This window comes from Leiobunum rupestre, chromosome 3 (assembly GCF_980474605.1).
Source record: "Leiobunum rupestre chromosome 3, qqLeiRupe1.1.hap1, whole genome shotgun sequence".
In the NCBI taxonomy this organism is placed as follows: Eukaryota; Metazoa; Arthropoda; class Arachnida; order Opiliones; family Sclerosomatidae; genus Leiobunum; species Leiobunum rupestre.
The window spans coordinates 36,367,013-36,389,633 of NC_143386.1; the positions used below are offsets into that span (position 1 = coordinate 36,367,013).

At 33.4% G+C, this 22,621-nt stretch overlaps 1 protein-coding gene across 1 annotated transcript; it reads right to left on the reverse strand.

The window, feature by feature from the left end:
* Nucleotides 1-787: 787 nt before the first annotated feature.
* Nucleotides 788-20,512, reverse strand: LOC149951613 (cytochrome P450 4V2-like). Its single transcript, XM_090170085.1, has 11 exons — nt 20,194-20,512; nt 17,080-17,192; nt 11,731-11,816; nt 10,566-10,753; nt 10,183-10,252; nt 9,802-9,928; nt 9,554-9,739; nt 8,862-9,035; nt 5,424-5,490; nt 1,165-1,347; nt 788-1,100 (listed from the first exon to the last, which is right to left on the reverse strand). Exons 1-11 carry the CDS (start codon nt 20,432-20,434, stop codon nt 943-945), a joined length of 1,593 nt encoding a protein of 530 aa, XP_090026211.1. The 5' UTR covers nt 20,435-20,512; the 3' UTR covers nt 788-942.
* Between the last annotated feature and the right edge of the window lie 2,109 nt (nt 20,513-22,621).

Genomic DNA, 22,621 nt, shown 5'->3' on the forward strand with positions numbered 1-22,621 from the left:
GATTAATTTAGTACTGAGACTGCAACTATATAAGGAGAGTGTTATGTTTTCCAGTAATATCCAGATAAAGATAAGAACTGATCAGGATTTTTATTCTAATAATAATAAAAATAATAATCAGCTAAGCTAATACCCAAGTCACAAACCACAGGCTTAAGTCATCTAGCATCTTGTTAGTCATGATTTAAACATTCTAATTTAATGTGAATATATTATAAATTTAATATTTCGCGTTTTTGGCTGTTCGTTGTAAGATATTAATAAAAATAGAAGAGTTAAACCTGATAAAATGTAACGTTTTTATCACCATACCGAATTTACAGTGTGCAAATTTTCTTCTTTACACCGAATTTACCGGCTTCCGTCTACTTCTCAGTCTCATAATGTAAGACAGGTAAAATGTTTAATTTTTAATTAAAGTAACGCAATCTTAAAATTTTTAAATATTTCATTCGGGTTATTGCGCTCAGTGGCGTAGCTGATGGTCCGCAGGGCCCGCTAACCATAAAAAATAAAAAGGGGGGCCTCTGAGTTCTCAGCTACGCCACTGATTCCGCTAATAATTAGTTTATTTTATTATTATAATAAACAATTGAAATTTAATTATGTTTTCGAATCTAATAGTATAATTAGTTTCCATGGCGTAGAACAAGAAAGTTATAATTTTGTGGTTTGTTACATTTGAAATTAGTACTATTGGTTTCTTGGAGGATATAACATATTATATTCAGTATTGAAGAAAAAATCAATAAAATTGAACGATATTTTTATTTGAGACTTTTGGGTACATTGTTACTGAGCTATGATATAAGGAAACGAGAAAACAAAATGTGATGGAAATTATTAAGGGAACAGTGACGTGAAATGTGTTTCTACAAAGATTTTAATTATGTAATGAAGTCAGACGTGTGAAGTATTTATTTATATTGAGGTATAATTTTTTTATCTCAGCTCAAACTTAAGTGGAACTTCTTTCTCCGGATGTTGAACCAAATCAATGGACATAATAATACGATCCCTCGGAAGTTCCGAAAACACAGTGAACTTGCTTAGAATTTTACTGAGCACCAGTTTAATTTCCATTAATGCAAACTGGGAGGCTATGCAAATCAAAGAAGTTTTTGTAGAAAAAAAAACGGTTATACAAACACTGGAAATTAATACCTATGCACCCCCTCGGTCCAGCCGAGAAGAGCAGTAAAGCGAAAGGGTCCAACGGAGGGTCGTTTGAGGTCAGCATAAACCTTTCTGGACGATATATTTCGGGATCAGGGTAATAGGCTGGATCACGGTGAACGCTGTTGCTATTGACCAGGCATGTCGTGCCCTTTGGAATAGTGTATTCGCCTGTGTACATTTTTTTAAATATTTAAGTACGGATTTCCTTGTCAAAAAACGCTCAAAATCAAATTAATTAAATATGTATGGCCAGAAGTATATTGTAATTCACTTAATATATAAATATTCACGACATATACTGCTAATGGTATTTGCTAGAAGCACCATGCAATCGTTTAAAGGTCACGCTGGTTTTCAAAATAGATTTCATGATTGGTTAGAAACGTCAATGATGATATTGTAACGGACCATTTGGAAAGACCCTAAAGCCTAGAACACACATACGTAAAAATCGAACGGAAAACCAAACTGAAACGTAAACGCAAAAAATACCCAAAATTGGGACGGAATCACGACGGAAAAGAGAGTTGAACGATGTTCAATTTTTGCGCCGCAAAATATTGTACGTTATCAGCCAGCCAATAGGCAGTCGGTGTCATACACCCTCGCTCTCCGTGATAAAATATGGCCGAATCAAAGAAAGCTCTGAATAGAAAAAAATACGAAAACACTTTATAGAAAAAGTAAGGAACTACCCTTCCCTTTTTGACAAAAAAATCCTAATTATAAGGATACAATATTAAAAAAAAAAAGGCAAGCGATTGGATCAACTTTTATCATAGGAGGTAAGCACCTTTCGACACTTAGAATTTAAGCCTTGGCTTAAAGACTGCTAAATGTTTTTTGGACGCCATTATCTATCATAATATATTCTGGTTTGAAATTTAGCATTTGAGATGGCGCCGTGGTGGCCGAAAAAAAAACAAAATACGTTTTCAAGTGTGTGTCAAAACTGGAAACGTAAACCGAAACGCAATGTAACGCTTTTCTACTACTAATGTAGGCCTATAGGTGCCTAGCGTTGACATATACTACTACTATGCTACTAGATTAAAATGGTTCGTAAGGACGCTAATGATTTATTAAGTAAGGACAAGTTTTTGCCATACCCAGATTCTGATTTAATGATCAACTACTAAATTTACTACTAGACAAACAAATCGAATCGACCTACAAAATAAAAACCAAACAATTCCGCTAACAAATAAAATACTACTAGATTAATTTACATGACCCCCAAAAGAACTACATGCAGCATGCACTCGACCAATGCCAGACTACTAAAAATACGCGGTCTACTATATACGCTAATTGCACCACATAAAAAGTACTCATCACTATTCTTGATTACCACTGGTCTCGAGACTTGAAAATAAATGAATAATGAAGATGCGAGGAGAGAGTTCGTAGAGTTGAAGAGACGAGTTGAAGGCCTTCAACTCTACGAACTCTCTCCTCGCATAAATACGTTGGAGATACGATGAGGCTACTACTATCGTCTACGAGGTGTCGTGGTGGTGATGGGCAGAGGAAAACCATGGTCCAGTGATAACTGCTCAATTGGCTGGAGACATTCATAGATTGCGACCGGCGCGAAAACTATGTTCCTTTTATTAAGGTCATCCGGAGCGGTGTGTTTAAGATCATCCTTTACTTTCGGTCCGGGGATACGGTTCCTCTCCTCTCCTTTTCTTCTTGTCTCCCAGTTTTGTTGTATAAGCCACATGACTTTTTGGGTCCATCCTGGTTTTTTCGTTACCCAATCGAATTACTATGACGGGCTGTCACGTGGAGGGACACTATGATTTGACCAATCACCAAATTTCAACGTAATCCTTTTTTTCAAGCGCCTATGTATTTCAGGTGTGTTTCAATTTCTTGAGATCAGAAGACGCGCACACATTCGGTGACAATTACACCAAACAATAATATCGAGGCGCACTACTATAATTGTAAGCATTGGTCGAGAAAATCTGGCAAAGGTTCGAGTTCAATAATAAATACACGTGGCACGCACACTATACGCTATTCACCGTCGATTCTAAAGACGATCGTAAAACTATAAATCAGTGGCTGGGTTGACAGGAGGGCAATTTCGGGCATCTATAGAGATTCCTTTTAGCAGAGTAGTAACAATGGAAACAAGTTGGATCCCTCTTTTGGCCTTTCGCTAACTACTTCCCATTCCTACAAACTATCCAACGCGACCATATGGGGATGCCGAGGGACGTAAAATAATTGTTTCCTTAACAAAATCTAAAAGAGGGGTAACGTATCGAAAAATATTCGTTACAGCAACATAATTAAATTTTGCGTTTTCGTTTCAGTTTGGTTTTCCGTTCGATTTTTACGTATGTGTGTTCTAGACTTTAGAAAAAACTAAACCCTAAACAAATAGCTTGTACCAATAGATCTTCGAGCAAAAAAGAGACGTGAATCGGGGAACAAATAACTCGTACCAATAGGTCTTCGAGCAATAAAACAGACGTGAATAGGTTAACAAATAGATCTTCGAGTGAAAAACTAAATTCAAATATATAATTTAGATTTTTACTCGAAGATCTATTTGGTCCCCGATTCACGTCTTTTTTGGCTCGAAGACCTATTGGTACGAGCTATTTGTAAGTTTTCATATTCGCGTCTTTTTCTAAGACAGTATATAACGTCTATATACAGTATAAAGAAATATCGAAATTGCGAGAATTTGGACAATTAATGATTGGGAATTGGGCAGCCGTGGGGTAATTGCTCTTTATTAATGCGGAAAACCGGATTGGAGACCTGGCCAGGAATATTATTATTCCAAATGGATTTATAATAGAAAATCTTCAAACCCGTAATTACGAAGGTCGGTCTCATCAAGAGCTCTTTAAATCTGTTCATGCGTGCCGTATTTTTAAATCGTTTATAAGAGAATCGCGATCTTGTAACGGTTCTTTTTGAGAAACTTTACTATATCATAATAACAATTGATAATTTACTTAATCTATAAATTAATTGGTTAATTTGAAATATTTAACAGACGTTACTTAAACCTACATTTTCAGGATTATCGAATAAAAGCAGGCAAAAAAATATTATAGGCCTCTTTAAATTCAGAATGTCAAATGTTTTCGTAAATATTAAAATTATTTCCATTGTAAAAAGAAATTTCGTGGATAAAATAGTTTAACTAAAATTTTTATTAAACTATTTAATCCATTTAAGAAATTAGAGTGTCCAAAGTTTTAAGGTCTCATATATACATATAAAGTCAGAGGCTTAGTTAGTTTTATCCTCGAATAAATTTTTAAATGACTTCGATTAAAGTGGACAATTTAAATTAAATTCAATGTCGAGTGCATTTGGATTTTTTTAACCATTTCAGAAAAGAAATAATGTCGAAACAATTTAACGTGGTTTGAAAATTACTTCAAATACAACTGAATTTATAAATAATTTAAAACTTTGAGATAAATATTAATAAAAATAAATGCTTAAATTAAAATTACTGCTACATAATTTTTATAAATAATTAAAAACTTGGTCATAAATTAAAAACAATATTGTTAAAAATAAACACTTGTTATTCATTTTTTTTGTCTAACTTAATTTGGTAATCATACTAAATGAAATTGATGTCAAATTAAAAAACTATCTAACGGAACTGTTGACTAAGATAATAATAATAATAATCACGTATAAATGAATCAAAATTAAGCATAAATTAAATAAATTTTCTCGCGTCGCTTTTTTTTTTAAAACATTCCGTTAGTTATTCTTAACTTGTGCCTTCGCCCTGAAAGCCTATCCGCCGAAGTACCGCGTATCGGTTTAACTTATTAAATAAATATATTTTAGTTTCCCCAAACGTTGTTTGTCTTTTTTACCTCTTCATAAATAAATGATTGTATCAATAATAGATGAAAACCTTGTATTTAATTGAAAGATATTGTTTTGTAATTGGGATTGTTACTAAGAATTAGATTCTCAGTCAAAAGATATTTAAAATCCTGGTGATCATTTAATTTAAAATCGCAGAAAAATTTGAGAATAAGAAGGTCGATGCCCCGGTGAAGACAAAAAAATTAAATATAATAGTTGGTTTTTATATAAAAGTTACCTTTATACCCTGTTTCAAAAGGTGGTCTATTTTCATTTTAAACGTGACCCTCAACATACTAAAAGTGTTCAAAATTAATTTTAAAAAGTAGGGTCCATAAATAAGTGTATCAACAATTTGTATATATAATTTTTCAACATACCTATAGTGAGATCTGTGTCCAGTATTCTACTAACTATAGGAGCTGGAGTATATATTCTGGCTGCCTCCTTAAAAAAAATAGATAATTATTGATAAAAATACTTATTTAATAAATCTATATGGTTAGCTATTTGATCAGAATCTTTTGGTTGAGTCATTTCAGAAACACAGGTCATTGCCTAAAGTCAATTTATATTTGAGTTCAAGGTCGTTATGTTAGTTTTACACATTGAGTTGGGAATATTAATCTAGAGATCCAATCAAATCTGCTCCCCGCGAAACAAGTTTTTGAAAATTACGAATATGCCGTCTCCTCTAAAATGACGAGAAAACGTTATCATATGACCCGTGGGAGCAGACGGCAGTATTCTTATTTTTTTAAAACTTGTTTCGCAAATTACTGAAATCCGACGTTTAGATTGGACCTCTAGATTAATATTCCCAACTCAATGGTTTTACATATCAACTTTGACCGTGGCCAGGCTGAGAAATAAGGAATTTTTTTAAACTGGACCTCTGGCCAGTAGAGCCTAGGTAGTTTAATTAAAAAACTGGCCACTGGCCGCTTACCATTTTTAACCTTCAAAATCAGGCTTTCATTTCAGGGATTAATATAGTATTTTTTTATTGAACTAAAATCTTGAAGGGAAAAAACTTTGAATTAATTAAGTGGTCACCAGGGCCACTAACACCCCAAGCATTTATTTTTTAAACTGGCCCAGCTAATTTTTAAACTGGCGATTGGCCTGTGATAGTGCCTTATTTCTCACACTGACCGTGGCCATATCTCAGAGTCCTGAAAAAAGGAATTTGCACGTTTTTCTAGAAAAAGGAAAAGCCTTGAAGTGGAAGCGGGTCGTTATTAAAACACCTAAATATATTGAAGCAGCTAGATAAAATTGGTACCCTAAAAATCCGCGTGGCATTATTTTGGTAATCATTTAAACCCATTTTGAAGTACATTAATCATTTGGGATTTTAAACTAGAATTAGAAAGAGCACTGGGTTTCGTCTCTCGGATTTAAAATATGCAGAAGAGGTTGTAACTTGTGTGGAAAAAATTATAAAGTTATTGTTTTATAGTTATACCTCCATTCCTTTAATGAACAAGTTTATAAATTTTAAAAACTATCTAACGATTACTGAAATTCTTTTATCATACGCTGTCACTATTGTGAATTTGAGAAAATATTTTTACCGATAACCGTTAGTATCATAATCAAAACCATAACAACCACCTTAATTGGCAGTTTATCTTTTCCCAGGAGACACGTAACATCCTGTAGCGATAATTTTGAATCTCTGAATTGGTTGGCAGACTTTCTACCAGTGCCGTATTTCCACCTAGGCCAACCTAGGCCGTGGCCTAGGGGCCCATCCTTGCAAGGGGCCCTCCAGTGACCAATATTACTGTATTCGAAGGCATAAATCTATAATAACAATCGTAATTTATATTGGAGAAAGTCCTAGGTAGAAGATTTTGTTTTAAAATTCCCAAAATTTCTGCCAGTCAGTTTACGGACGCAGCCTCAAATCGCAATGTTGCATAATTATCGCGTATTTATTCGACGATTGTTAAGAGCTTTTATTAACTAATATAACCGTAGAGCTCAGACTTCTACGCTGAATCAGGGAAATTCAGGCACAGCCTAGTTCCAGGGATAAGAGTAAATGCAGCCTATGGGCCAAGGATCTCTAAGTCCGGCCCAGCTTTCTACAAGGTTAGTTTCATGCCAAACTGGAAAAAAATTGCCTCCAGAAAGGAAGCATAAAAATTCATTTTATGGTCGAATTCCAAAATTTTTATTATTTTTCCAAAGCAAGCGTTATTAGTTCCTAGACTCTTTAAAATGTAAATAGTCATTCGAACAGACTATCAGTAGAAAAGTTATTGTTGGTAGAATAAGATTAGCCTAACTAATTATACGTTTTAGCTCTATAATTGAAAAAAATAATTGATGATTTAAGTTCACGTTAATATATGGTATTAACAGGAGACATGACTAGGAGTTGACAGCGGTTGCCGCGGTGAATGGACCACGGCGTCGTGAACACAAAAACCCGTTTTTCCAAATAACCCCCGCTTTCTATCCACCCCTCGAATTTTCTCTCAGCCGTTCCTATTTTTTCTCGGCCGTCGCGTGAGATACTTTACTCTCAACATTGCGCCCTCTGGTAGAAAAAACAAGGAAACAAAAATATATTCTTGTAATATGAATCGTGTACCCGTGTGTTTTCTCAGATTGTTTATTGTTAGTAGTTATTTTAGTTTAAAGAGTGTAATTTAATATTTTTAATATTTTTGGAAATACTACTGAAATTAAATACTATTATAAATAATTATAATTGAAAAATACAGCAATTCCAAAATTCTTAGTTATTTTTTTTTGTAACGAGATGACGTTGGGAGCCCAAAATGAATTAAAATGACAAGATAATTAATTCGAGGAATTTCAGTAATATAAATTATTTGATATAAAAAGCAGATAAAATGTTCAAACTGAAAATAAAATATACGAGGAAGCGAGATTTGAACTCACGCCAGCTAGATTGACAGAGCGCGTCTTTAATCATTATACCGACCTCTTCGCTGAGTACAACAGCCAAAAAGAAAAATATGAATAAATGTAAAAGCATCCAAGTCTTAGCGATAAATTGACAACGAAATAGCCAGAAATAACCGAATTAAAATTACATACAGGTCAAATCGCTAATTATTTTATTGCACAAACTCAATTTGCAACTAGATTTTGTATTATTTATGAATTATCTTTAATTTTGACTAGAAACTAAACCCGTTTTGCCTGAATGCTCGTATTTTCTCAACGACGTTCGGCCATCTTTTTATATTTCATTTCTAGCCGGGAAGCCGAAAAGTGCATGCGCGCAGTCGTGAAACGAATAAACTTCAACCTGTGTTGCCACGTCAATTCGCCGTTGTATAGGGCTCTTGATGATCTACACAACGCAAACTAAGAGGAATTTCCCCCGCTTGACTAAGTTTTTTCGCGTTCCCAATCATACCCGATCACACACACACACACACACATGGACGACACCAGCCTATAATGACTCGTTTACTATAAATAGTACACGATTCATAAAAACATTCTCGCGGCTCTACAATCCAGTCAGAACGGTTTTTTTCTTCAGCGGTAGTTCCCACAATCCTCGCTAGAGAGCGTCACTAAAATATGTCATCTCGGGTCCGTCTCCGAGACTGGAGATACCACGGTTTGGGGGGGGGGGGTAAAAGTTAGAGAATGGGAAAGACACGTTTTTCGTTCACAGTGCGCGTTGGGAAAAGCGCCCGGCTGTGAACTCCTAGTCATGTCTCCTGGTATTAACTATATATTAGGTAAACAGTCTTATGAGACATTTTAGTTTTATCATACTTGTTTATCAAAGTGTTTCGTTCATATAAAACTTTAATTTTTACTTTAATTGCGCATTCCAGATATCTAAGGTTTCTTAGCTGATCATAGATTACTGGCTCTATTTGTGTTCTAGGAAGAACTTCATCAATTTCTTCGTGAACCTTTCGCAGTGCATCTCTGTTTTGGCTCAGCAAATACAACGTCCATGTCAGATTCAGGGCGATGGTTTCGTGCGCCTACAATAAGAAAATAAATATCTTAAATATCCTAAAATGGAATTATTTAAACGCTTACAATCACTAATTACTAGTTTGTTTCTCAGTAACTAATTCTTCCAATCTATTCTCAGATAACAGTTTCTTAATGTGAGCTGATAAAACAATTATGATTTTTCTGCATTAACTCTCAGATATTATTAGATCTGTTGATATTTATCAAAACGCGAACCAGATATTTCCAGCCCAAATCTGAATTAATTGTTTAGTAACAGATAGAATATAAGCAGATTTCAGATGGCTCATTGTTATCTATTTTACATATCCTTCGAGTAAATTCTTTATTATTACTTTTTATTTTAATTTGCTTTCCACTAGATTAAATTTACTAAACGTCAAATAACTGTTCAGCTAACATGTAGATAATTTTACATTCAAAATCGGTTAACGATTACTACAGCTTCGAGTGTAACCAATATTTCACCGTTTGTGACGCTGATGCGAGGATACCCTTTTATCTTTAATAAAATAAAACTTACCCCAAAAAGTAGGCCTTCAACCTCATTTTGGACATCATAAAGCCGGAAGTTTTTATCAACTAAATGAAGTTCCAACGCTTTGTCCAGGAACGAAATTCTACGTCTGTTTAAAACATCGATTTCTTCAACAGAGGTCATTTCGTTTGGATGATCCACGTCCATTTTTTTAAGGCGCTCTTCGATAATCTTAACGGAAGTGTGTCTTTAATAAAACATATTACTTAGAGGTTAAAGATATTAAAGTTTACTTTCATTGTAAACGTTCGGGTGTAATTCAGAGCTTTGGACCACTTTCGCCCTTGTGGCATTTTTTTGTAAGCAAAGTCCAGCCAATGCCAAGGTTGGAACATCCGATCAATACAGCAAAAATTCACCCTGATAAAATATATTATTATTATTAATATTTAAAGTCGACTGGGAAAATATCTATAAACCACATGGAAAACTATATTGCAATGGTTAGCCATCTATGTTATCATGAACCTTTACATATACCCTCCATTAAGGGCGGCATTTAGAGAGTCATAATAATCGATAAACTTAAGTAGGGCTTTGTTCATTCTATATTCACTGGTGAAGTAGATTAAATTCAAAGAACAATTTTTGTCTCAATACATAGATAAACTTACATTTGTAAGCTCTTCAAGTAGGTTGAATCCTCCACGTTCTGAATATCCAAATGCACTCCCATCGTAGTTTCTAAATTCAATTTAATTAAATTAACTATTTTAAATAGCAACCAAACATTGAAGTGAACGACTCAAGTGTCATAAACTTAAATCTCGTTTGTTTCAGATTAAAAGTGTTAAACGCAGTTCCTAGGTAAATCTAGTTACGTTCCTTTTATTTAAATCAGTTAACTTTATTGCGCCTACGACGACGTAAGTAAAACGCTTCGCCTCAATAAAATCGTCAGTAATTATCAACACATTTGGAAAGCTAAAAGCAAACGCGGATTTTAAAATGTTCAAGAGATGCTCTATTTAAAGAAAAAGATTTTCATCGAGCTGACCTGTGACAATTGCCAACGAAAGGTAACTGAAAAGTGAAGTAGCGTTAATAAATTCGCCTTCCCGATCCTCCAATTTCTTGATTAAAATGGAACTCTGCTCTTCAAATATTGGAAGGTAAGACTCCACGACTTTTCGGTAGAGTGTAGGAGCGAGTAATCTTCGGTATACCTTCCAAGAAGGAGTGTCCCTTCATAAAAAAGTTTATTTTTTTAACTTAATTCCGAGCGTAATTACAGCGTACAACGTGAAACAATATGAGAAAGAGAGCCTGCCAAATATTTCATGAATAATTCTGGTTATAGCTGCCCAAATATTTACACGTAGACCTGTTCGTATCTAGACACGAAAATTAATGTTCTTACTAAGGGTTAAACTGTCTGGACCGGTTAAACTAACTTCTTTATTTAACAGAATATCCGTAGAAATGTTATCGGAAATACGATGAACATCTCACGTGATGCGTATTGGAATAAATGTACAAAGAACTTGGGAATAAATCAATTTGGATGGATTGACTACTAATTTAAGGTTTTTTTGGAGCGGAGGTACGCAGGTTGGACCGCCATGGCCAAGGAACCAATGGTAAACAGTGGAACTGATCTAGAAAAATAATTAACAAATAACGTAAAAGGAACAGGTGTGCAATATTTTAATTCGTAAATAGAAACTGGATACTATAATTTGTATTAATTTTGCGAGACCGAAAATGAGATTTAATTCCATTGGAATACTGGCGCTTTATTTCTGTCCATTTTTACGTCTTTTGGTGAAAGCGGGAAAGATATATAAATATTCGATAAGAAGTTTGAAAGACGGGCTAAAGACAGGATTCCATATCCTATGCATGTCAGAGTTTAAGCAAGTGGAAGCCCTGTGCTAGGAGTCCGTAGGAGACGTCAAATTATGAGGCAGAATGTTGGAGGGCGAGACTCTATGTTAAAAGACATCTCGGGTACAGTGCTGCAGCACAGTTTGCGCATGGAGAATCCGGCATTGATTCTATGTACATTTATAGGTACAATCTACAATTTAGTGGGTGAATCATGGTGTGGTCATAATCTCTATAGTGTCATCTCATTTCCCCATCAGACCGTGTCTTAGAGCTATGGCTGTCATCTTCTCCAAATTTATCGCGTGTACTTGTATACGAAACTCTTTTCTTACCTGATAATCAAACTATTTCTTAGCCAAGGTTTTAGGAACTTGTATATTACGGATTTGGTCACATTCTCAGTACAGCGTAATAAAATCTGAAATCAAAATGTTGCAAAATACTTTAGTCAGCCTAACATTTATATATTTTTTATGAAAAAGCTAATGTTTCATTAGATCGAGTGAAAAAAGAAAGGTTTAATAACTTAATTTCTCGAACTGAACATTTTTTGGTATATTACCAAGAAGGCAATTTTATAAAATTTCTAGAAAAACGAAATAACTCTAATTGCATTTAACAGAATCTACATCGGTGATTGTACCCCATTGAGTCAAATTTTATTCCTTGAAAGTACAACTGGGAGCCGAATCTCAATCTGTGAAAGTACCCCTTTGAGACGATTCCCAATCGGTGAAAGTTCCCCATTGAACTGAATCTCAATTGGAGACTGTACACCATTGAATTGAATCATAATCGGTGACTGTACCGTATTGAAGCGAATTCTTTGGTTACCAAGATCAAGGTACTCATTTTTAAGGTTAAGGTTATATTGTGCAATCTTCTAAGTGCCACCACCATAAAATTATCGAAAATTGCTGTAGTATATGCGTCCATAACCTGTTTCCATCTCACAGAAGTGAAATTTCGGCTTTCAGTATACTGGACGTTTAAAGCTTTTTAAAATCGCCGCGTCAGGGTCATTTCTTTTGGAAAATTAAAGTTGACTTACGATTTATACACTATAATAAAAAATAACCCTAAGGTCAATAAATTAAGTGAAAAAGAAAGAAAATGATAAGTGATAATTTAAAGAATTTTAATTTTCTTTTATCTCGTCTTTTCAAGGTTATTGAGTCCAACCATTATATTTTGCAACGACAGAAATAAAAACAATTTGCACGTTTTGGAATGTTCATCTTTGAGATAAGATTTCGCGAACAATTACCACATAACATTTCATACGTGATACGAAAGCAAAATGTGTAATTTACTCTTCAAACATTTAACCTTTAAACGGGACTCTACTTTAACAACCATTTGAAAAATTACCTTTAATGGACATCTGATACTAAATATTCCTTTGTGTTGGATGACGTATTGAATATCTTTTTTCCAACTATATGCCATGAATGACATTTTGGTTATTTCGAATACCATAAAATAGGAATTTCGCCAAGGACCCGTAGTGTACCGACATAATTATCCTAATTATACAGGGTGTTAACTAAAAAACGATACATAGCTAATTACTCAAAATGTGTTTTATGTAAGAATTTGAAATTTGCAGGTTATATAGAGGGTGCAGGGGGACAAATGACAATGGAAATTTCAATGACCTTGAACCAGGTCTTCTAGGTCATTAAAATTTTACCTCGAGAACCGTTAGGATTAGAAAAATGGTTCAAATTAGAAATGTGTTCTACGTTTAATTTTAAGTCTAACCAGCTTTGACCCGATCTAATTTGACCAATGGGAAGCCGAGAAATGTTAGACCAAAAACCATAAGGTCCTGTGTGATATTCTAATCATGACACGACATTTAAGGGCTTATAAATCGAAAACTACCAGATTTAACGGATGAAAATAGTCGTGACACTCTAAACTGAGGGGGAGAGTTCGTATTGACCTTAATTAGTTCAAGGTCATTCCATTTTTTTTTCAATTCCTAGTTAGATTATTTTGTGTTTAAAACATTTAAACTCAAAAAAGTTAATAAAAATACTTGGTACGTCTTAAATCAATTATTTAACGTTTATTTTGGAGTCTTATTGGTTTATTTACCTCGGGTAAAAGGTAATTTGACTTAAAAACCTTGGCGGGCATTTTTCTAATTGGAACCATTCTCCTAATCCTAATGGTTCTCGAGATAAATTTTTTATGACCTTGAACTAATGTTTCAAGGTCATCATAAGCTACAAATATCTAACTCCCCCACTCAGTTTAGAGTGTCACGACTATTTTGATCCGTTAGATCTGGTAGTTTTGAATTTATAAGCCCTTAAATGTCGTGTCATGATTAGAATATCACACACGACCTTATGGTTTTAGGTCTTACATTGCTCGGCTTCCCATTGGCCAAATTAGATCTGGTCAAAGCTGGTTAGACTTATCATTAAACGTAGAACACATTTCTAATTGGAACCATACTTCTAATCCTAACGGTTCTCGAGGTAAAATTTGAATGACCTTGAAGACCTGGTTCAAGGTCATTGAAATTTCCATTGTCATTTGTCCCCCTGCACGCTCTATGTAACCTGCAAATTTAAAATTATTACATAAAACACATTTTGAGTAATTAGCTCTGTATCGTTTTTTAGTTAACACCCTGTATATAAATTTGATAAAATATGATTCGTGATATAATCATTCGTAAAAGGAGTTAATAATAAAAAGTGATTGAAATAGTACTTTTTTATTATTGCGATAAAGAATATCATGAACTAGATCATTTCCAAGAATAAAGAAATAGACATAATTTTAAAGGCTGACACGTCAAACCATTTTTTTTTAATTGTTTGAAATTTACTTGGGCCTAGGGTGGGTTCTTAGGTATTAGCCTAGCTGATCATTAATTATTATTATTATAATTCTTTCAATTTAAGAACAATCCAACAATTTAGCTACGTGAACCGCTTACTGAAAACTCGTATGTATTATGATATACATGTATGCTCATTATCAAAGAAAAAAAATTACTTTCTGTCTAATCTGACAATCGCCGTTACATATTACTACGGATTATGGATGTGTTTGTAGTTGTAATACTGCGTAGCACCTTCTCTAAATAAATGATTATCGGAACATGTTTGTTGAACGTGATTCATTTACATTAAGTAAAAAATACCGAAAATCAAAGTGATAATTCAATTTTAATTCAAAACCAAGGTCTCAAACACTCCTATAAAATTATTTTTATGATATCATGTATCGTGCTTTTTATAGATTTTTTCAAAATTATCTCGATGGTAATCAGAAGCGTATAAAGGCTTCAGGGTATTACAACCAAATATAAGGCTAGGCTAATTCCATGGTAGACATTAGTTTTCAGACAAGAATAAAACGACGTTTCCCATTTGGATAATACTATATTATTATTAACAAAAGAAATCTAAAATCTGGCTTTAAAGACATTAGATGTGAAGGGCTACTAAACTCGTTATTTTCAAAGAAAGAAAGGGTCCCCACATTAGAGCCCCGGATGGATCTAGACAGAGAAGTCTGTACCCCAAATAATTTTGATCATTTGGAAAATGAGGTCCCGTTTGCAAAATTAAGTTTTTGAAAACCTTTTATGAAAAACATATTTAAATGAAATTAAAAGGATTAAATAATTTTTTTAGTTTCCTTAAAATTATACTGTTATTTGTTACAGAGAGCGTAGAAATTGCAGAAATGAAATACTATATTTTGCTTGCCTTAGGGAATAATAAAAGGAATCCAATCCTATTTAAAAATAGGAGGCTGCACTAAATTGGCTAACCTTACCAGAAATTCAGTAACCCGTGTATTTTAGCCGTACAATACTAAGATTTCTGATTTTTGAAAAGCTGATATCCTTAGATATCGGATACCTGCCAGTTTAATTCAGAAATCAGATATAACGATTGAAAGCAAAAACATCGAGCGGCTAGACATACAACCATGCTCGTTGTCAGGCCTCTCTCTGTCAAGGATAATGTTTTAGAGAAACCAGTATTTCGTTAGGATCTTTAACTGTATAGTGCGTATACAAACTCTTGCGCTTCCACTCTCCTACGCAGTATCGCCCTTCCACCTGAATTAATGTCATTAATAAACTTTCTCAAATTAAATTCATTATAAAGGTACTTCTTCAATATTCGGGCGGAACTACCAGCTAGCCTTCGGACCGACTATAATTAATTGGGCGTAATTACAATTGAGCGTTCATACCAACACATGTACGGCATTCCGCGCTCCTTGGACTAGTCCATTCTTTCACGCAACACGCGGCTATGTTGGTGGTTTGAAGAAATACAGTTTTCTCATATGAATGAGGGGGCCAATAAGAAATTAGCTTACAACGCAAAAGAGTGTTGCGGGAAAGCACAGGCGAGCCCAAAGGCCAACGTATTACCCGTTATATACGAAAATAATGAACCTTCTTTTTCGTACTTCCTATACCTAGGGTATACTTAATGTTTCTAATTGTTGCTGTGGTATACTTCACTAGAAAAATTATTTTATTTACAATGAGAACAGCGCAAATTGACCCCGCAAAAAAAACTTTGAAGAAGCACATTTTAAAACCACTGTTTATATTTGAATGTCATTGGTCAAACCAACCGATGAAATGATATCATTATTCAGGTATCAAAGGAAATGCTCTAGGATATTTTATTGTGAAAAATATAATATTCCATTTAACTGCACTCAGATATTAAATATTTTAAATCTCGTATTGTTAAATAAAAAGTGGAATTTAATAGGCATAATCATGGACACTTACAATGGTGGTAAACGAACATTTTTCACATGATATTTATCTAAATTGACGATTGTGATGTGCAGAGCGGAAAAACGGTAGGAGTAAAACCAGCACAATGTACAGATTTGCATACAAATTGTAAATCAATCCCGATGTTATGTCGAAATTTTTGTCAAAGAGGCGAATTTTTTGCTGTCTGGCCCTAAGCCTCAAAAGAAATATTGCTCTTAAAATAATATTAATAGTCCTAACTTAAGCCTTTTAACTGTCAATGAAATAAATTACAAGTTTTTGAGTACATGTAACAATTCATTAAATGCACACTTTAAAAACGTAATTAAAGCAGGCTGCACAACGCATTTATCAATGTTGTGAAAGCTAATGGGGGATTTACATCGCGAGGGAACAAATTGTGATTTATTTTATTGAAACTTAGTATTATGCACTGGAAATGATGTTGATAGCAGGGTTGGACATCAGGATATTTTTGTTAATAGTCAGCCTGACAAGTGATCCTCCTATCTTATTTTATTTAAGTAGTCACTGACTAGTGCGGGTAAAAATGAGGTTATAAAAACAAGAAAGACAGCCAATATTTTGCTTTACCCGTCGGAAATAAAATAGGAATTAATTATCACTTGAGTAATATGCCGATCACGATTTTTTTAAATATAATGGGATTGATGAATGATGAATTTATGATACGCCATATTCGCCATTATTTATGTATATTTAGGTAAATTTCTCACTAGTCAAATTGACTAGTGAGCCCCCAGATTTCGATTGATTTTAATAGTCATCAACCCTGGTTGATAGTATTTTGTTTTAAATAAGCATAAGCATTGGAGTCCTTAAGCTAAACTTACTATATTTAAATGAATTATTTAAAATAAAAGAAATTGAGAATACGTACTTTAGCCGAAGCTACGTTGGAAAGGGTTACGATTGGAATTCCTAATGGCGTCATCCTTAACAATCCCACTCCGTTTGAAAGCGAATGAGCAGAGTTTAAAATTTCTAAGATAACTGAAAAAAAACATAACAAATTATTTATGAGATCATGATATATTTTATGCTAGTGTCGCTTGATTAGAATTACATGACGATATCAATGTTAATTTTCCTGAAGTTATTTTCCTAAATGTCTCGCTCCTATGACAACTTCGCAATGTACCATATCGGCCATATCGTAATCAACAAAAATTTACTGAGAAGTGACAAAGCGGATAAGTTTTTACTTAATTTTTAACATCGATATCCTAATTTAACAAAACATCTATTTTAAGAAAAATTATAAGATTCTTATTTTTGACTTGAATAGACAAAATTCACTCAACATTTTATCATTTGAAAGTGATATCCAGAAGCTAACCAAAAGTAACCCAAAATATATTTTCTAGTTTGGTCTACATACAAATATGGGTCTCTGAATAAAAGCCCCAAAAAACGTATTTTCAAATAAAAATTTTAATAACTGAAGAGCAATAAAGGATAAAATTACTTCTGTTTTCTTTAAATGCAATAAAATTGTTAATCTCCTAAAGAAATTTATATTCTGATTTAATGTTTATTTAATTGGTACGAAGTTTCATACGGAAATAACGAAGTAACAATTTTCTAGAGAAGCACCATTAGATTACAAATGCCCTTTTTGACAAAGTGCCAACTCGGTGCCAACCGACGAGGATTAAATATCAATTATATCTCTTACAAAATTCGTAAATAAATTGGAATAAGCCTCGAGGCAAGAGGAGCCTGGTTCGATCTCAAGTTGTGGCACTGGGTGAAAAATCGAAACTATTCCTTCTGCGTAGATTTTGCAAGCTCTCTCCTCACTGATTAAAGGGGTTTTACCCCGAGTTCTTCGGTTTCCCTTTTCATAAAAACTTGAAGAGATTAACGGTAATAGTGAGTGTCGGGAGCTGAAGGGCTTGCTACTACCCTCCTACGCTTTGTAACTCGGCCGCCTTTTTAAGTGGCATTATAAGTCGCTAGATGACTTGGCATTAGCCTAGCTGATTATTATTATTGATTATTATGTTTATTCATACAAATATTTAAAAGAACGGTAATTGAGAAATTAAAAGGAATTTTACAATCTTCGTATCTGAATATAAAACTATTTTTGCATCATTTCATTGGTCGGGTGTACTACTTTTTCTAAGAAAGAAGGGAGCGGGACCAAAATATCGTTTAACCGAAAGTGTTTGAAGTACTAAAATATCCTTTATATGAAAGTTATGGGAAAATGTTTTTATAATAAAATTGCTTTAAGAATTTTCCCATTTTACGTGTTATGCCAAAATATTCAATAAATACTACAAATAATGAGGAAAAAAATAACAATTCATAGTAAGAGTAACAGTATGTCTTGCGAGTCATACATTTGGTAGTTTGAATTGATTAATAAAAAGATCAATACTTATATCTTCCAATTAAAATTAACGTTCGAGATCCTGTGCTCAAATTAAACTTTTATTATTTTATTATTGTATAAGTGCTATAATTATAATATACAAAAGTTTATTGAATATGTTGCAGTAAATTTCTATTACTGTAATGCATGTACATGGTAGCCAGAAAAATAGGCATAAAGGGGATTATGTCTAAATCTCTATACATTTCAAAGATTATATATTCCAAGAAGTAGCTCTATTTTCAAATGGTTGTATAATTTCAAAATTATTGTTTTCAAGTTTCTGGCCATGGGCAAATTTTAATTTTGGTTCGGTTGTTTGTTTACTACCTTGTACTACCCATCATTACACCTTTCATAAAAAAAGTTGACATTATTATTAAATATATTTATGGTTATGCCTTTTAACATTCAGAAATATTAATAACTAATTAAGAACTAGAATATTTTTTTAAATTTCCTGTTTATTATAAATGTAAAGGTCAGCTCTCTACAGAAGTTTATCCTCAGTTAATGATATTTATTTTCCATTAAGAAAAGATTTTTACTTTAGTGTCGATGGAAACTGAATTGCTGAAAATTGATTTCAATTCTTAAACACCTCAATAATAATCTTTGGTTTGTCATACATTTTCATATTTAAACGATATTTAAATTTTATAAGCACAAATCTCTTTATTTAAAATAAAATCTGTCATCAATGAAGGAAAAGCGAACACGTTCGTATGCAAATTTTATTTGCTAAAGATATCTAGTTTACTCTAAACAATAGTTGGGTTTCCTCCTCAAACATACTCTTAAATTTCAATGTATTCCATTCATTGCATAAGTTAGATATTCCATCTTATTTTATTAAAATTTGATAAAATTAGCCAACTTTTACGAAATGTTTTGGAAGTGATTGAAAAAGTTTTTTATGAATAATTTCAAAAAATATTACTAGACAAATTAGGTTACTTTTCATTACTTAGACTAGATTAAATCAATCGGGTCTTTAAATAAGTCGTAATTAATTTGATTTTCTCTGAAAAATCTTCAATAATTAAAATAAATATAAATTTGGAAAGTTATGGAAATATTATTGTACCAAAATATCATACTGCTTTAGAACATTGATATTTTCCTTCGTAAATTTGTGTCATTAATTTAGGTTTAAAAATATATATTTTATAACAAGTCACTTGAAAAGTGTACATACCTACAGGAAATTTTTTCCAATTTTGAAACATTTTAATGACATTTCACTTTAATAAGTATTTAAAATTAATCTTGAAATTAAAATAATTATCAATATGATAAAATTTGTTTCCAATTTTACAATTTAAACATTTTTAAACACCGATTGATATTGTCTTATAAACAGGAAATGTATAACTGAACTGTAAGTTTTGTTATTAAAATCTAACATTTTTAATCCAAATAATATATACTATTCAATGTATATGTATATTTAAAGTTCTATTTAACGTAACTTCATATTTTTCGATATCTCTATTTTATAGAACAAATTTGTAAAAACGAAAGCTTAATTAAAACATAATATTTTCTGTGTTATGGTTAATCTTATAATAAACGAAACCTTTATTTGAAATATATAAAAATGCGACTTACGGCTTGTGGTTTTAATATTTCTCTTATAATATAGTTGTCTCATCAATATGTAAGCAGTTGAGATTGAACCGCCGAATTTCGGGATTTTATCAGTACCCGTTGAAAATTTAAAAAAAATTGTTATTTTCGTAATAAAACTCGCAAGAGTCGTAATTAACCATGATGCCCAGGACAAAACTTGAGACACAAATTTAAGAAAAAGCGCTTGAAAGTTTAAAAAGAACTTTTCGGCTGGGATCATTTCTTCGCGTTAATGATATAAACGAGTTTGTTGTCAAGATCTCTCTCCGCGCGATTGTAAATAACCGCACGCACTGGTGATCGAGACCCTTTTGAAAGAAGCACGTATCATGGAAATTAGAAACGAAAAGAGTTAGCGGTCTTAATAACGTACCTCGACGGGGCTCGGGGCGAAGAACCACTTTTCAAGGTCACTCAGAGCGCATGTTTTAAACGATCGCGTGTACGAATGCGTACAATTTGCAAAACGTGATATTTAAAGATTGCAATCGGTATCGAATAATGTATAAAGTTCGTCCAATATATCCAGAAATCATTTCACCTTCCGTGGCTTATCTCTAAATTTCATTTCGAATGACAAACAAATTCGTTCAACTTGTCGTATGCAAATTTATGACAAACGCAAAAAGGCTCGAACAGGTTCTGTTCACGGCGTAGAACGTTCAAATATTTCGTGAACAAATTTCACGCATATAATCAATAGTCTTCATATTTAATTTAAACATTCCCATTATTTACTTTTCTCACACTCTTCACTTTAAGACATTGGGTATCCTAGACGCTGGCCGTCTAGCTGACATGTTAATTGTGCCCTTTTTAGATACCCTCGCTTTAGGTTGATTTACTATGGTTTACGGAGTTTCGGTCGATTTACTATGGTTTACGGAGTTTCGGTCGATTTACTATGGTTTACGGAGTTTTGGTCGATTTACTATGGTTTACGGGGAAATCTTACTTTACAAGGGCAAACGACATAGTCACAATTTCACTTAATGAATATTTGACTCGCTAGTCTTGGAAATAGCGCACGTCCACTGGTCCAAAACCAGTTTATTAAATGTAGGACCAATTTAATAATTCACTTTTTGTATGGGAATTGAGGCGGGACCATGCCAGTTAAAAAATTCAAGCTTTCTTCCAATTTCTACTCAGACTTTTTTCTTTCTAACACAATAAACGTCACTCTAGAGAGTCTAGACTAAGATGAAGGGCTTACGAAGTTACCAGCAGCCTTTAGTAGTGGTATTAAGTTATAATGAATAATGACGTAAGACACAACGCGGCGCGATTCACGATTCGCGCCTTCTCGAAAGCGGGCGCCGTGGAATCCGTGACGGGGATGAACAACTCTGTAACAAATTGATCAGACCATGCCAGAAGAATTTAAAACCACTTATCCATCTACCCGTGTCATAATTATTGCTTCAGAAATTAAGAATGAAACCACTTCTTTAGTACTACGATCAGAAACGTACTCCAATTTTAAATCAACAAATACCTAAAAAGGTCTGATTGGAATCGGCCAAAATGGTTTTGTCACATTTGTGTCCGTGCTTCATTAGGAAATAACTAGGAGACGTGGTTGAGGAGAGGCATATTTCTGACAGACCCATACCAATTAGTTTATAAGCAGTAATCAATCAGCTGTGGACTGTAACTGCGATACTAACGAATTTCCAGAAAACAATCATCAAATAGAAAAATAACTAGCATTCAGTTGAAATTGATTAATTGGATTTTTGAGATTTTGATGAGCTTGATTGGCCATTAGACCATTTAAAATAAGTGGTTTTTGAAATTTGAGGTTTTGGTAAAATTATTTTCGCAACTTTTTCTGGTATTAGGTTACCAGCTTGTTAAATTTAAAATCCATTCAAAAGCTAAAAGAGGAACTTCAGTCAATTTTTTTAACATGTGTAAAAAAATCTTTCTAATTTTTCTACCATAGCCTAATTTGACAAATCATGAAGCATTTGGGTAAATATATAACATAGTCGCACCAAAGGAGACCCGTATTTCCTATTGGTCCCATTACCTGTTGAAAGTGGGAATGGTTGATACTTAACCTCACTCGCCCATTTACTTTTTCAAACAGGCTTTTCAACTCTTGTATAAACTCACTGAAAAATGTATCTCACAATGAGTAAGCGCATTTCAGTTCGAGGAGTCCATAAGGGGATCCTACCTTGGGTCTGAAAGCAACCCATTTGGTGACATTCCGAGCCAGCATTTAGTTGGGTTCACCACAAAGCCAGATGTGAAAACTATTAAGCTATAGTCTAAGCTGCGCATTTCACTCATTTATTTGTTCCTCCCAATAGCCTCCATGCTTTTCCCATATTTTATACTATTTAAATGTCCATTTTCGCTTCTTACGACAACATTGCAAATACCCGCTTCAGTCCAT

Bases quoted from the DNA above. Each gene is read 5' to 3' on its own strand.
- LOC149951613 (XM_090170085.1), bottom strand. From the start codon at position 20,434: ATGATCCCAGCCGAAAAGTTCTTTTTAAACTTTCAAGCGCTTTTTCTT. The intron at 17,193-20,193 runs GTAAGTCGCATT...GTTTTTTTTCAG, and splicing joins AAATATTAAAACCACAAGCC to TTATCTTAGAAATTTTAAAC. The intron at 9,036-9,553 runs GTAAGTTTTATT...TTCTTATTGTAG, and splicing joins TTGAAGGCCTACTTTTTGGG to GCGCACGAAACCATCGCCCT.